Source organism: Poecile atricapillus, chromosome 12, assembly GCF_030490865.1.
Source record: "Poecile atricapillus isolate bPoeAtr1 chromosome 12, bPoeAtr1.hap1, whole genome shotgun sequence".
Taxonomy (NCBI): Eukaryota; Metazoa; Chordata; class Aves; order Passeriformes; family Paridae; genus Poecile; species Poecile atricapillus.
In genome coordinates, this window is record NC_081260.1 from 13,152,734 (window position 1) to 13,169,023 (window position 16,290).

The window sequence follows — 16,290 nt, forward strand, 5'->3', positions numbered from 1 at the left end:
AAAACTCATGGAAGCATAGAATCCTCCCAACCAGGGCATTGCTCTGCCCTGGTCTTCATCTGACCAGCAGATTCAGCAGGAACTTTCCAGTTTATCCAGGAACCCAGGGACATGCCCTGCTGTGTTGTCCCTCCAAGAGAGACCAGGGTTGAAATCACTGATGAGGGCCAGGGTTTGTGAAGGTGAGGCTGCTCATGTCTGTCTATAAAGGTCCTCATCCAGCCAGTCTTCCAGGTCTGGTGGCCTGAAGCAGAACTAGACTATAACATCACCAGCCTCTGCCCTCCCTTTAATCCTGACCCAAAAGATCTTGGCCAGCTCCTCATCCATCCCCAGCTGGAACTCCAGGCACTCCAGCTGGTCACTGACATAGACACCCCATCCTTGTCTCCCCTGCTTGTCCTTTCAAAGAGCCTGTACCTTTCCATGCCAACACTCCCGGGAACCATCCCACCCTGTCTCCACCATCCTTCTTTCTGGCAGCCACCACATATGTGGGACAAACACCAGCACAGCACCCTGAAATTAATACCAGATACTCAAACCACACTAAATTCCTTGCAAAAAGTGGCAAGATGGAGTCTGATCACCAGCAGACACACACCAGTCCAGCAGGAGAATAGAATTTCTCCAGTTCATAACACACATTCTCAGAACAGCTTGAGTAAGAGCTGCTACACCATGAACAGCTGCTTGGCTCCCTCTTGGGGAAAACACTGAAACAGAGGAACTGGCAGCTTGGAGTACTCGAGCACTGTTACCTTATATGCTCCTGATTTTCAGGAATCCTTCCAGACACCCTGAAGGAGATGCCAAGCTGGGAAGTCCAAGCACATGAAGCAGCCAGTGTAGAAATGATTTTAACTACATGTTTGCTTCTATTTGAAACATTCTGCAAGTAGGTCCTGGAACAAGAGCACCCTGACCATTATCTTAGCTCAGCTTTCTTTAGCTGAGGTCTCCCTGCTCACAGCAAAAATCCCAAATATCTGCCTGCAAGGGAACTGTCACTAATATTTCATAGGAGCTGACAGAGGTGGTGACATCTGTGCAAGAGATCAGAGGGGGCAAGAAGAGGAGTGGAAAGGCACATGTTCTTCAAGCACAGTGGAGGACTTATTCCTTAACTCAACAGGCAAGGGGTGAAATCTTGGTGCCCCTTTCACACACACAGACTTTATCCTCTCCCTGCCTTGCCCCCCTGCATGCCATGGCACCTATGTGAAGTGCCATATTGTGCCACCACTAGCACAGCAGGGACCCAGGGGACATCTCTGCCCACAGTGGTCCCCTGACATTCTCAGCAGAAAGCTGAAGGCCATCCATTACCTGAAGTCATGTTTAATCTGCAAATAGCTCTGAACTTACTTTGCAAGAAGACCTGGACTCAGCACCCTTCCATTGCTACCACTTCACCCAGCTGTGGTGTCAGCAGGACCTGGACCAGGGCCACTGGCCACGACCCCAGTGAGCTGTTACAAGCCAAGAGCCCACCCTAGGTCCCCCTCTCCAGAGCTGCAGTGTTTATAGCCCTCCTTTAGAGGTTTTAATTAACAATCAGTGAGACAATATTGAAATAATACTTTTCTTTCCAATTGAACATCTCAGGCATGGAAACTCAAGATTTTCCAGAAATAAGTACCAATAGAGGACACATTTTTCCTTAGGCAACGTAAGTACATTTTACTAAGCATGTGATCTTAGATGTTGAGTCATTTTTTTTCAAAATAAAGTTTGATGCTATTTTGGTCTATTCAGTGTTTCAGGTCAGTATTGCAAGTACAGGCTAATTACCACCTGAAGTTACTGATCAAGAATTCATAATTAATATCTCAACATTTCACCACTTCCTGATTTTATTTCTATTTCTTCCCTTATGCAAACTACTTAATAGCAAAGGATGCTTTGCAAAGTAGTGTGATTAGAGGAGATTTATGTATAATTATAAAAAACATTTCCAAATTCTATTTCCACATTATTTAATGGTCCCAAGGTGGATTTTTTGTAAGAAAAATCTCCATTTCTATTAACACTTCCTTCCTCTTTATGGTATGAATCCTGCACGTGCCTGCCTCTGTTAACTTCAATTACCACCAGTATATTCTCTGAAATGGCGAGTGAGGCAGGGCACAGTAGCTGGTCCTGGGTGAGAATGGCTCCATGCAGAGAGGACAGCCAGGACTTGGTGGTGGGAAGGTGGTCAGAGGACAGCAGTGGCACCACCAGAGCTCATTGGTCCTCACCTCCTCCAGCTGAGAGCCATAGCAAAGAGAAATCCAACAAGGGAGTGTTCCTTGACCCTCCCTGGGTGGGGCAGGGGATGGCAACCACGCTGTCCTGCTACCACAGCACCGAGCCTGGCTGGGGCCATCCCCACCCCGTGCAGTGCAAGGGGGAAATGCCCTTGCTGCTGCTCCAGAGGAGCCATCCCTGGACCGTGGTGCACTCTCCCATGAGAGCAGTGTCAAGCTGCTGCTGCTCTCCTGCCTCTGGCCCACCCTGACCAAATCCCATCACGGGTGCAGAGTTTTCAGTATGGAGAAAACTCAGTGGAGGGCAGCACACAACCACGTCTGTCTGTGCAGACCTGGCACATCCCTCTGAGCTGCAGCACAGCTGGACACTTGCTCTGCACAAAGCCCTTCAGGGAGCCAGTCCTGTCATGGTCAGACTGCTCCTGTGCCTGGTTAACAAAAGATAAGCAGGATGAGGGAGAAGGAGGGCAAGGGAGATGTGATTCACCTCTCCACGACTTCATGTCCGTTCCAGCAAAGGGTGTCATTCTGAACAGCAGAGCTGTGGTTGCAGATGTACTCTGGTAAACTGCTGTAAAAACTGCTGTGGGACTTCAGCTTTGCAATCAGTTCCCTGGAAGAAAGGGAGAGAAAAGGGTGCTCAGTTAAAAGAAGAAGAGAAGATGAGGTTGGTGCATTTTAACCAGTAAAGGTAGTCACACAAACACAACATTAAAGCAGCTAGGTGCAAACAAACCACGAAACACCAGTTTTATTTCCGAACCAAAATAGCTCTTTGTGTTTTCCCTTGATGTTATTCAAAGGCTGAACCTGTGTTTCCCAGGGCAAAACTGCTGGTGATGGGGAGGGATGTGGGGGCAGCAGAACCTCAGCCCAACTTTGCACCAGGCAAAAGCCAGACAGTCTCTGCACTCTCACAGCGCCTAAGGAAAGGTGCCACTGGCTCCAGCCACACATCCATGGGGTACATCTGGGCAGCAAGGGTCAGGCTGTAGTGTCCCCTCTGCTTTGCAGAAGGAAACAGAGGCCCTGCAGGGGCTTGGTGTGGCTGAGATTGGCCATCCAGCATTGCTGCAAGGTGGCATTCTGGCGTTAGAATGTCATAGCTGACATTCTCAGCACAGATCCGTACACGTGGCTAAGGCTGTGCTTCTTGCTGCACCATCAAAAGGACACGTCAAAAGGTTTCAAGGGATGCAGTGGGCTGGCCATGGGGTATCAGTCTGCATTCAGAGGGGCAGGTTACACTCATCAAAATGGTTGCAGGAAGGCAGGAGCAGTGCCTGCACCACACAGAGGGGATGTGAACCAGGCTGCATCCCAGCCCTGTGCCCTCCCTTCCCTGCAACGAGGATCTCCAGCTGGTCACCGGCAGCACTGGTCCAGAGGGCCAGAATACAGGCTGACCATGGGACCTCTGATGTTGCCAGAGAGGTGACAGAGGCTCTGGGAGTGGGATGTGACATTCCCCCAGCCTAGGTCCGATCCCTCAGGGACACTCAGCAGTAGTCACCAGGGAATAGTGGCAGATTTAATTAGGTAAATAGCACCAAAAGCAAGATAATATGAATAGCAGGGACTGGACGCAGTAAGACTTGGCCTCAGAGTTGTCTTGTTTGGTTTAGTTTCAGCACATTTGCCCCTTTGGCAAGGGGTTATTGCTCAGCCTCCTTGTCCCTGGGAGGAATGATGAGGAATTAGCACCTGGAGCAGGGAGCACTCTCAGGAGCATCCCCCGGGTGCTGTACGGGGGGCTGTCCGTGCCCTGCCAGCTGCGGGGAGCTGCCCTGCGGTCTGAGCTGGTTTGGAGTGCAGAGTCCAGCCCCCTCCATCCCTCCTCTCTTTGGGATTCCGTGGGGTTCCCAGTGCAGGCAGAGCCCGCGACAGCCGGCTGGGGGCAGGCGACACCAAGAGAAGGAAGGCTGTGCTCTGCTCTGCCCTTTCACTGCCTGCTGGGGCTGACAGCCCCCAGGGACAGCCACAGCCCCCAGGGACAGCCACAGCCCCTCCCAGAGACAGCCACAGCCCCTCAGGGACAGCCACAGCCCATCCCAGGGACAGCCACAGCCCCCCCCAGAGACAGCCACAGCCCCCCCCAGAGACAGCCACAGCCCCCAGGGACAGCCACAGCCCCCAGAGACAGCCACAGCCCCTCCCAGGGACAGCCACAGCCCCCAGAGACAGCCACAGCCCCCAGGGACAGACACAGCCCCCAGGGACAGCCACAGCCCCCAGGGACAGCCACAGCCCCTCCCAGGGACAGCCACAGCCCCCAGGGACAGCCACAGCCCCCAGGGACAGCCACAGCCCATCCCAGGGACAGCCACAGCCCATCCCAGGGACAGCCACAGCCCCCAGGGACAGCCACAGCCCCCAGGGACAGCCACAGCCCCTCCTAGGGACAGCCACAGCCCCTGGAGGAACAAGGATGCTCAGGTCCTGCCTCTGACCACCGCAGCACACCCTGCCTGGGCATCCCCTGCACCGACCCGGCTGTCACTGCCCGTGCAGATGAAGAAGGGTTTGTCTGGTGAGTCAAAGCCCCTCCAAAGGGTGGGAATTCAGCCTACAGCCCCCTGCACAAACCCAAGAGATGCTTCAGGCAGTCACCTCCTGCGTGGACCACCTTCTACATCCATCTCCTGCCTAACAGTGGGGCAGAGGTCCTACCAACACCATTTGGAAAGCCAAAATGAGCTGAGACTGGATCACCAGTTACGGCAAACCTCAAGCAGGAGTTTCACTGCCCATGGCACTCAGCTCCTTACATCCTAGGCACTGCCTTGCTCCTCTTCCACAAACCCCAGCACAGCTGGGGAGAAGAAGGAAACTTTCCTGGGGAGCAGAGTTCCCTGCAGGGCAGGGAGGAACTCCTCTGTATCTGCAGGTATGAACCCATGTAATTCATCTCAGCAGATTTCATTAGCCTTCAGAGTCTTCAAAGGACATCTCTGTCAGAGTCTGGGCTGTGTAACCTCCGACGTGTTGAGACAACGGAGGAATGCAAGCCCTGGTGCTGTATCTCATGGGAAATGTATCAAGAATGTGGCCCTGTTAGTCTTCAGAGAGAAATCCACCCAACTTAGTCTACCGCCAGTTTCAAAAATTGCCAAGCTTGCTTGCTTCTCTTCCACAGGGCTTTTTCTTTTATTCAAGACAGAAGTAAGTACCTGAGTATCTCTGGTGTGCTTTCCAACTCAGAGGGGAGATGCTGCTCCCTGACACATCAGTGTGAGCCCACTTAATTACAGCTTCTACTTACACGGGGAAGGAAGCACAGGGTGCAGTGCCAGCAGTGGAGGCACCTGCTTCCTTTGAAAATATTCAGTAAAAGGCTGTTAACATCTCTGAACTATCATAAAACACTACATAAAAAGCATGAAACGCATTTCCCTTACCTAGACACGGTGTAACACATAACAATTCAGGCTGGAGTGACCATTTCTATCTATAACTACACCTGTGAGTATTTCAGATGCTACAGCAGTGCCCAAGAAACCCAGACAAGGCATTTGGTGTATTAATTTGGGTGCACTAGGTGAGAAAACCCACGCAGATGCCTCATTGCACTTCAGAGCCTGCCACAGAGCAGCTCTGATGCTCAGAGCCAGGTTTATGGGTAAGGGAAATAAGGAGCTTTTCCATCTGCTTCCACAGGGCCATTCCATATGGTGGCTGCTCCTGCACCCATCCAGCAGGCACCACACTCAGTCTGAGCATTCTCACCTCCTCCTGCTCGACAAAGTCTCTTCTTGCTCAATGTGAGTCACTTTCAGGACTTTCTTGTCAATGAAAAGGTCTTCTGGATAATTAGCTGATCGAATCTGCCTCTGCTGAGCGTGGCCACATAACCGGCTGATCTGGAAAACACAAACACAGCAGTGTGAGGAAGAGTTGTGACTGCAGGAAAACAGCTGAGATGTACACTGACACATGAGCTGCTATCATCCCATCATTGCTCATAGCTCAGCAAGCACCTGAAAGCAAACTTCTGTCCTAAGGTCACAAACTGGCTTTTGTATAAATATCCACCCCCTCAGAAGGAATGCAGGAAGCTGCAGGCAAAATGCCGGGGCATTGAAGTGCCCCTGTGGCTAGCAAAACCCCTGAGCTGCAGCTGTGACTGGCAAATCTGTCTGGAGGTGGTCCCTGCTCCTTCCTTCCTGGACACCACAGCATCTCAAGACTCTGCACTCTAGCTCTCTAGGCAGACTTGTAGGAAACACCTCCCCTCTGAAGGAAAATCCCAAGACCCTGGTTCTGCATCTTGAGGTAGCCCAGCATCTGCACAGCCTGCACTGCAGATGCCCAGGGATGAGCATCATACACATCACTACTAATTAAAAAAAACAGGGCCTAAAATACAGAAGCCACAGCCCAGTCATATGATGGGAGGCCCTGATTAACAGGGCTCTGCTAATGGCACAGATTAGCTTATTAGCATACAGATGATTTGGGAACCAGCTGCAGCAGTGAGGGAAGGAATCTGAAGTGCTTGGTTCAAGTTCCCTCACATGGCCACTGCCTGGAGACTCACCCAGCACTGGCCTCTGCTGCAGTCCCTGCTGTGGATGTATTTGCCACCATTTCCTTCTCTGGGACACTACAAAGGGACATCTGTCCCCCTGTGGCACCACTGCCACTGTGAAAGTCTCCTTTTTATTCACTCTGTGCTGCTCCTGCAGGACTCATCCATGCTGGGTTGTGGAAGGAGCTTGGCTGATTGCTGGGACCATGAAGGCACTTAACACCACCCTCACATTCTCTGAGCCTCATCCCACCATCCACATCCAGGCTTGGGACCAACCACACACCCATAAAATGCCCGTTCCTTGCAGCACCTCATTTATCAAGACAATCCCAGTAAGCTGCAGACCAAAGGTTAAAAGCACACCCGCCACCCAAAGCTACAAGCATCTGATGTGTAAAGAGAAGAAATTAATTCTGTTCTATTACATCCTACATTTGGGTGGGCAAATGAATTAGTAATGTCAGCTCATTCATTATCAAGAGCAGCAGTTTGTTTGCTCAGGCTGCCATACAACAAAGAGTAAAACAGAAACCTCCTGGGAGCTGGGCACTGCAGTTTCTGTTCATATCAGGGTGGGAAGAGATGCTGCCACCGGTCCTTCTGCACCTGCAGTTTCCTCTGCCAAAGCAGTTCCTCCTGCAGCTGCCAGGGGAGTGGTTTCTGCAGCATCTTACCTGGTTTTTCCTCTCTGTCTTGCCAAAACCAAGTTTTGCATAAGAATGTATCAGTCCTACTGCCCTCCCTAAATCACTTGGCAGGCTTCAAAAACAGAGGGAGAGAGGGATTCAGAAAATGGATTTTGGACTATTTTCCTTTTGGGCTTTCTGTTAGCACTCATCCCTCTCACAATGTTTACAGGTAGTCCCCAGATTCAAGCAGACAGGAATAGGAGGAAATCACAGGACAGTGGGAGACCTGGAGAAGGGCATTTGGGATCTGAGATGTGGAATGGGTCTGGATGTCCCCTGCTCTCTCTATCCTGGCTGCTGCAACTGTCCCTGCAAAGGGCAGACCAGCAGGAGAGTGTCAGGATGCTCAGAGGGGTCTGTTGGCTTTTCCTCTGCCCACGCCAGAGATGAGACTTGCCATGAAACCTCCTCCAGGGAAACACAAGATACACAAAAGCCCCAGGACAGTGGGTATAGAGGAAGCAATGCCACAAAGCAGCAGCACTGCAGCCACACTCTGCACAGACATGTAATGCGGAGAAGTGGGAAAAGGTCAGGTATTTTAAGCTGCCGCTAGTGATGACTCCCTTTGATTCTCCCCAGCTCTGTGAAAATCCCCCAAATCCCTTTCCAAAGCCCAGCTTTCAGCAGGCAAAACCTAGCAAAAGCTATCAAACCCTGAGAGAAGAGCAAGTACAGGATCAAGGCTTTTTCCCAAGGATGCAGAGGCGCTGAATGGGAGTGTTGGAGCGACAGCGTGAGCAGTGGCAGCACCCGAGAGCATGATTCAAACAGCAAAGGGACCTGGCAAAGTGGGGATGCTTCATCCCCACCCAGCACTGGAGGGAGCTCAGCCCCTCTGCTCCCAAGTCCTGCACAGGAGCAGAGGCTCAGCTGCATCCTCACAGCCCCAATTTGGGCACCAAGGCTCCCAAGATTCATCAAATCAATAAGGCTGGAAAAGACCTCTACAATCATTGAGTTCAGTGGCTGATCATCAAGTCAAATCATTGATCACCGAGCCCAGCCATCCCTCCTGTGTGGGATAAAACCACAAACAGGATTGTGTTAGCTGTGACACAGGACAGCAGATGAAATCTTTATGGATAGAAGGATGCACTGCTCAAACTTTCCACCAAGTTTTTACTTATTTATTTATTCAAGCACCAACTAACCTTTTCAGGAAAAAAGTCCAACCCTGCAGCCCATCTTGTGAAGTCACAGTGAAATAGTTGTCGCCCTTTAGTCAAACAAAAACCCGGCTGAGATTTGAACTTAAAATAAAGTGAGCGAAAGTAGAAGTAACAGATTGCCTGCTCATTTGCAGGGGCAGCATCGGGTATGCTTTTTGGGGGAGGGAAGGATTTCACAAACCATCTGCCAAAGTCTGCTGGGCCACAAGCAGTCCTAGGACAACAGCTCAGAAATCTTATTTCAGTCTTTCCCTCTTTTTGAGTCCACACTGCAGGCTCAGGAACACATGAACGCAGCTTCCCAGTCTCTTCTTAACCATTGCCATTTTAAAGCAGGCTCCAAAAAGAAAAGAAAAATGGCACTAAATGGCAGTCAGAGAAGGCACAAACTCAGACCATGAGGAGAAACAAGTGTGATGATTCAACTCTCCAGGTATTGCTTGCTCTGGCAGGAGCAAGGACAGTCAGCTCCCCAGCACAGTGGTGTGTCTGCAAGAGGGAGAGCAAAAGGAAGGAAGCATCTCTAACCCAGCTGCCAAACTTGTATCAAGCAACAGTGTATAATATGTGGTTTCCTCCCAACACACAAATATAAATGTGAAATTCAAAGCAAATTGACAGAACAGAACCACTGGCTCTTCTCCTTGGGTTCCCCACGCTGCCAGGGGGATCATAAATATATACCAGCCCTTATCTAAAGCATAGTCAGTGCAAGAGCTGTGCCTTAATTCAGAATAGACTGAAGTTTAACACATTAAGCCACAGAAAAATGACTAAGTAAATCAAATACCAGTGTGGTTTTTAGGCACCAGGAGTTGGACTTTATTTTTAAAAGAATCTGCCAGGCACTGAAAAGCTGCTGCAAGGGGACACCAGGCAAGAAAAACCTTCCCAAAGCTCTGGGCATTTACAGTCCCCCAAAGCCACTGACACTGTAACAGCCCAAGCAAAATTTACCTGCCCCAGCTCATTAACAAACTCACTAATTACCAGATTTAATTATCCTCCTCCATGAGAGCGTGACCCAGGCCACAAGGGGAACACTTTTCCTTCTGAGGACTGCTCCACTTGTTTATTCCAGGCTGGGCAGAGTCCCCATGCCCGGTGGGAAGCAGCTGGCTCCCAGCACCCACGGGAGCTGCACGCCTGCAATGGCTCCACTTCAGAGGGAACATTGATTTGAGAGGAGCACAGGGACAGGGCTAATGGAGCAGCACTATCGGCCCACTTTAACGCCTCCCCATTAATTTAAGATAAGAGGTGCCTGAGGACCGCAGGGAAGGATGCACTGCCAGCAGCCAGGGGCCAGATCCACCACGGCTGCCTCCAGCTGAGCTGATGCAGGAGTGTAAAGCACAGCACTGATCCACGTGGCTGCCTGCCAGCCCGTGCAAACTGGGATAACTGGGGTTAATTATCAGAGAAATAGTGACCACAGTAGCAGGTTCTGTGCAAAGCATCACCGCCTCCGTGCAGCTGATGGAGGAAAACTGATGGAGGAAACCTCCAGCCTGGCACTGCTGACACCACTGAGGCTCCTGATGAACCTGCTGTGCCACCAAGGCATGAGGCAGAGTGGCCACACGGGGCAAAAACATCTTACCTGGCACATCAGCAAGGAAATCCAGGGGTGAAAGATTGCAAAGCAGCACACTGGGATCCTCAGTGCCAATCTGAGCTTTGCTTTTAAGAGTAAGAACATTTTAAAGGTAATTTTCTAGATGATTTAAAAGGGGGAGAAAAAAAAAAAAAGACCAAAAAAAAGTAGCTAATCAGCTTCTCCTTGGACAAGAAGAGAGTGCATTTGACACTGCTAAATACCTGCTGCTGCCACTTCTCATTCAGCCCAGGAGCTCCAGTCTGCTCTAAAGGAGAGTTTGCTGTATTTGACCTTTGCTTAAACTTTACATGGAGTTTCCATTTGTCTTCTCTATGAACTCTTCTGCTTATAGATTCATTCTCCAGGAAGACACAGTATTTTTTTCCCCTCAAGGGGATGGCCTCATTTTTGAAGATTTCCTCCCACAGTCTCCGTTGCTCTCTGGAGTTCACATAAGTCATTTTATACTTATCTGTGAGTTTCCTTTGGGAGAAGCCACACGTTAAACTGAAGAGAGATTAACTATTATAATTGATTTGAGCACAGCTTCTGAAAGGGTGATTTGCTGCAGTATGCACAGAACATCAAGAGACCACAGACATGCTGTCTTTGGAGGAGCCAAATGGTGCCCACTAAAGGATCCTTCAGTGATGGAACCCAGTTTGACCAGTGAGGCTGGAAGCCTCAATGAAGCAGCTGCTTGAATTGGTGCTTCTTCCCCAGTTCTTTTTAACAACCTGCTCCACTACACATCACAAGTCTTATTAGCATTATAAAGATTGCATTTGTGCCCCGTTTATCTTCAAAGTCACCATAAAAGTGAACCTGAAGTCTATTACTCAAGTGCTGCTACAGAATTCCGCTTAATTAAATTCTAAAGGGCTTAAACCAAAAATATACATTGCGATGATGTGGGATAGAACATAAACTTTTTAATAGTAGTAACCAAGCACATTTACCATTTCTACAGGTGTAATAAAAATGCTAATATATGTTAATGTTTAGTCTGTGCTTAATGTTTTGTCTTGTTAATTTCCCCAGGGCTTTTATTACTGATTTAAATCTGCCACACTGCCCCAGTGATTGCATCGCCTTCCACAAACGGCGCCGCGCTCTCAAACGAACGCTGATTAACAGGAGTGGAGAAACATTTGGCTAGGACAAACACTCTTATTATATGCTTCTAATCATTAGATACATTTTGTCAGGAAGATGGGAAAGAGAAAATTCCCAGCTCCCTCGCTCTTCTCACAGCAGAAAAATGTGATTATGGGCATAAAAATGAATTTACAGGCCTTTATTTTAGGAAGCACATCATTATTAACTAAGTAATGATTGTTCTTCTGGTTCCAGGCACTCAAGCAGAAAGAACAAACTGAGTATGGTAACACAGATGTCTTCAATGAACACTCCAACAAAATTCCTCATTAATGGAGTACTAAATGTTATTAATCAGCTCTATAGTATTACGATCTCCATTATTCAGACTGCAAGGATTACATAAGAGACAGCATCCTAACTCACTCATGCAGAGACAGGAACTGGAGGAAGTGACCTACTCTCCGTGCTGAGGAGAACGTTTAATAATGCATCACCCTTAAATAATGCAATGCTATAATGTGTAAAATGCACACAAACACTAATGCTTAAAATAACAGAGTGCCTGTCACACCAGTGCCCACGGTGACGCCCAACACATGCTGCAAACATGCACTACAAACACTCAGGGACCCCTGCAGCCACCAGACCAGGTTGAGCTGAAAGTCATCACCACCTGGTTTGAAGACCAGGTCCTTCAAACCGCTACAGAACCACAGAGGCATTAAGGAGGCATGTAAATAAAGTAAATATAACTTAATTTTTGCTAGAATGGTTTGGGTTGGAAGGGACCCTAAAGATCACCTAGTTCCAAGTCCTGATTGCCATCCTTCATACAGAGGATCACAAAATACTTTGCTGAGGGTCAGTGTCACAGGAGAAACACGGGGGCCAGAGAGGACTGATGGGACTGGCTCTCAGGGCAAGGAGCAGGATGTGCTCCACACCCAGCCACGTGTCAGAGGATGTGACAGAGCAGCAGCAGCAGCTGGCAGGTCTGACACACGGCGTGGTTACACCGTCACTCTACCCCAGAGACTGCCTGAAGGTGAGAGTGCAGCAGCTCAGCAGAGCAGTGGGGATCACAAGGGACTTTTTATGGGTTTCAATCCTTGGTGCCAATTGCCCAAGCTGGATGATTTCCACCTGCACTTCCCTCTGCTGTGTCAGGGCTCACGTGCCTTAAATTGGAAAGAGATAACCAGTGCAGCTGCAGTCAGTGCTCCTGTTAGGACATGCCACGCTGTCCCCAGGAGGATGTGATGGCCAATGTACCACACACGTGCTGCAGCACTCAGGGCACCTCCAGTGTCCCACCACGTCCCGACCCTTGCACTGACCCAGCAGGATGCCCTTTCTCTCAAAAAAACCGTGACCTCAGCTTGAGTCGAGCCCTTTCAAACCTACATAAAATAATGCAAACAAGATGTTTCTTCTCTCTGGCGTCCCCAGGCTGGAGTGTTTAATCCACCAAAGAAAACAGCTTTGTGTTTCAGCAAAAGCCTGTTTATTGTTATTTATAGGTAGAGAGGAAGTCGGACTAAATGATCACAGTTGTTCCTTCTGTCTTTATAATCCATGACATATAATTAAAGCACAACTTCTCAAGTCAGCCTTTCACTCCAGTATTTTTGTTAATTCCATATTTAACATAAAATTTGGTATTTCAGTTGGGGTGTTTGGACCTTGGCAGCAAACCGCAGGGCGGGCAGCTGCAACCCCAGCCAGGGCTCAGACCCAGCCCATCCAACCAACTGGGAGAGCCAAGAAAAAAGGATTTGCTTAATTTTTGGCACACACTTAAGCAGTTTTCCCATGTGGAGACATTTCCTGGAACAGGGCCCTGTAGTATACTAATGCACCATTATGGTTTTGAGTTAGATCTGCGCAATCTGATATTTCTTAGACAACCAAACTAAGACTTCATTCTTGGAAGGAGAAGCCAGCCTTGCCTGGAAGATTACTGCAGAGCAAAAGGGAAGATGGAGCAAAATCCAGAGAAAACCAGAACATGTTAGACTGACTAAAGCCAGGTTCAGGAGCAGACGGTTGCAGCACCCAGAGCCCATCTCCTGGTGAAGCCCCACACCCCAAACATGCTTCATGGAGTATGAGGAGAGCTGGGGGACACAGCTGCTCCTGACCCCAGGCTGCTGCTCTGCCTTTGGGACTGATTCCCTGAGGAAGCTGAAGATGCTCCAACTTCAAACAGCTGATTTCAACATTAGCACTGATTCATCTAACCTGACAGAAAATTAGGACTCAAGGTAGCAAAGCCCACCTCTGCTAAGGATGCTAAATAGAGTTTAATTATACAACTGCATTCTGTGCATGCTCTAACACATAATTGTTACTATGGGTCCCTAGAAGACCCACATATTGCAGGCAATTAAATCTACCCCATCCCAACAGACTGAGAAACAAGGAATTGGTTTGAGAAATCACCAGTTTTTACCAAGATCTTAAAAAACACCCTCAGTGGGCAAAGCCAGGCAGCACGACAGCTCCAGGCAATCGTCATGAGCTTGGTTATTTTCCTTCCAAGGGTTAATCAGTTTCCTTGGCAGATTTCTGTGGGTTTTAATGTTGCACCATGTTTGTGCCTACGGCACTACAGAAAGGAACAATCCGAGAAAAATAAATTCCTAGCAGCTTAATTTAGAGAGGAAAAACAGATACCTGCCATCAGTCTGGAACACAAGCCAGAGTCAGAGCCTGTAACAGGGTATTTAACAGCAGCCGTGTCAGATGGGTTGCAAATGTGGTCAATACCTACCAGACTCTCTTCCCCCCTGCAGCCATGAGCCCAGATTCAATTATTCTTTGAGAAATACTTTGTTAAATAATTAAAAAGTTACTGCATTACTTTTCCCCCTTCTTTTTCCTTAAACCAGACCAATTCAATTTTGCAAGAATAAAGCCATTATAATGTGTCAGCTAGCAATTAGCTACTGTACACTGTTTATTCTTTAATATAATCTTTGAGTAGAAGGGCAATATTCTCAGAAACGCGGCATTAACTTGTTCCTCAATGACTTTAATATGGCTCGTTTCAAATTACTGCTCATAAAATCTCAGGGAAGAAAAATTTACTGATGATATCCCATCTCCTTAATTAGTTCTCTCTCTCTCTTTCAGCAATCCAATAGCAAGTGTAATATTTATTTAAAATAGAGCGCACAGGGCTTACCACTAAATCTGCCGTAACTGGCAATACCAAAACACGCAGGTAAAAGGCAATGCCTGTTTTTCAGCCTGCACAGACCATGCCCACAAACATTTTTCAGATTTATATTTCAATAAATAAATAAACCATCCCAAAGGTTTTTACACCACTAAGTACTTTTTGCTATAAAATTCCCTTCTCCCTTCCTAAGGTGAGTGGAAACCCTGCCTACCCCAAAGGGTTTGGTACTCACCTTTCTTCCCCACTCACCATCCCCTACCATCACCCTACTTATTTTACCCTTCAGATAAGAATAATCCCCCCAGCAGCAACTTTTTCCTCCCTCCATCCACCCTTCTCTTTCCAAACACCAGTCTCTGCTAAGACAACAAGGCTGGATCCACCAGAACTCTCCAAATAATTTCAACAGTTAAGTTGCTGAATTTCTTCAGCAGAAAAATTACAAGCATTTGTCTTCCAGCAAAGCTCAGAACAACCTCACTCGTTATGCAGCTCCTGGCAAAGGGAGCATGAGGCTTTCCCCATGTCCATGCCATGCACCTCCCCAGTGAAAGTCTAGAAGAGAAATGTAATGATTATCATTAAGGGAAAACAGTAAAAATATCTCCATGCAGCAGAGATTAGCTGCTGGTAAAATTAATCCATTCAAGGCCAACAAAAGGCTTGGGAAGGCCCTGTGTTGTTTTTGTTCTGTTTTTTTTTTAACTTCATCTGTTGATATTTTCTTAGTTTTGAAGCTACCAGATCCATAGCAATATTTTCTTCCTGACAGTCAGGCCTAACCTAATCCAATTAAGGGTCAGTACCAAGATAATATGCCCAAAATATGGCAAACAAGGTAAAAAGGCTCCCATTCGATTTTTGCTTGATAAAGGAATTACATTTTTTCCCAAAGACAAATAAGGCTTATTGAAAATGTAAATCATTCTTTCTATAAAGATATAAATATCTGCAGGGCTTTTTTGAGACTTTGTTGTAAGACATCTTGTTTTTACATGTACTGTGGTTAGAACAATTGAATTACAGAATGACTTATAATGTTAGATTAGTTTCTGCCTGATTGAGAATATCTTTATAATGGAAATCGGTGTGCACTTTTAACCTTGTTACAATGCTATATGTCTGATTAAAGTATTAAAGGGACTCATTCAACAATAAGCTTTTGCAGACAGAAATGAAATTAATTTGACTTTATCACAACACCTTTATTAACAGCATCAAATGGAGGACTAGTATTTGATTATAGGAAGTGAATTCTGAAAAACTGATATACAACAATTCCAAAATGAGGTAGGAGAATCATTAGATGGGAAAAAAAATTGACTAAACACTTGCAATGCATTTTTGTTTATTGTCATTATTTTCCACTCACCTTGCAAGATGGAAGCTGGGCATCTCCTCAACTCACAGAAGAAATAAACATCTCACACCAAAATCTACAGGTGGAGAGCTATTAAATTTCCTTCTGGCTCCAAACAATGGGAAGTGCATGAAGCACCATGAAGGTCAGAAATGACCTTCCAGGATGTTTTTTAGCCTCTGCTGGGCAAACCCTTTTGGGCCCATGTGCAGTGAGCTCATGGTGTCACAGTTTGCTCATCAGAGCCACCCCAGCATCACCTCCCGCAGCCCCACTGTCCCCACCTGCCCTCTGCTCCATGGCTTTTGGGCTGTCCCTCAGGGAGGAGACACAGGATGGATGGTTTAGATGTCATCCCAGGCAGCTGGGATGTACAGAAATACCTGCACTCTGCTCTC

General features: G+C 47.7%; 1 protein-coding gene across 2 annotated transcripts in view; it reads right to left on the reverse strand.

Moving 5' to 3' along the window:
- GPC3 (glypican 3) overlaps nt 1-16,290 on the reverse strand; it is a 141,591-nt gene that overhangs the window by 51,049 nt on the left and 74,252 nt on the right. For both annotated transcript variants that reach the window (XM_058847850.1, XM_058847851.1), the window contains exons 4-5: nt 5,982-6,115; nt 2,743-2,868 (exon numbers count right to left, since the gene is read on the reverse strand). In XM_058847850.1, the coding sequence (XP_058703833.1) occupies nt 2,743-2,868; nt 5,982-6,115 (260 nt within the window). The remainder of the gene's footprint in view (nt 1-2,742; nt 2,869-5,981; nt 6,116-16,290) is intronic.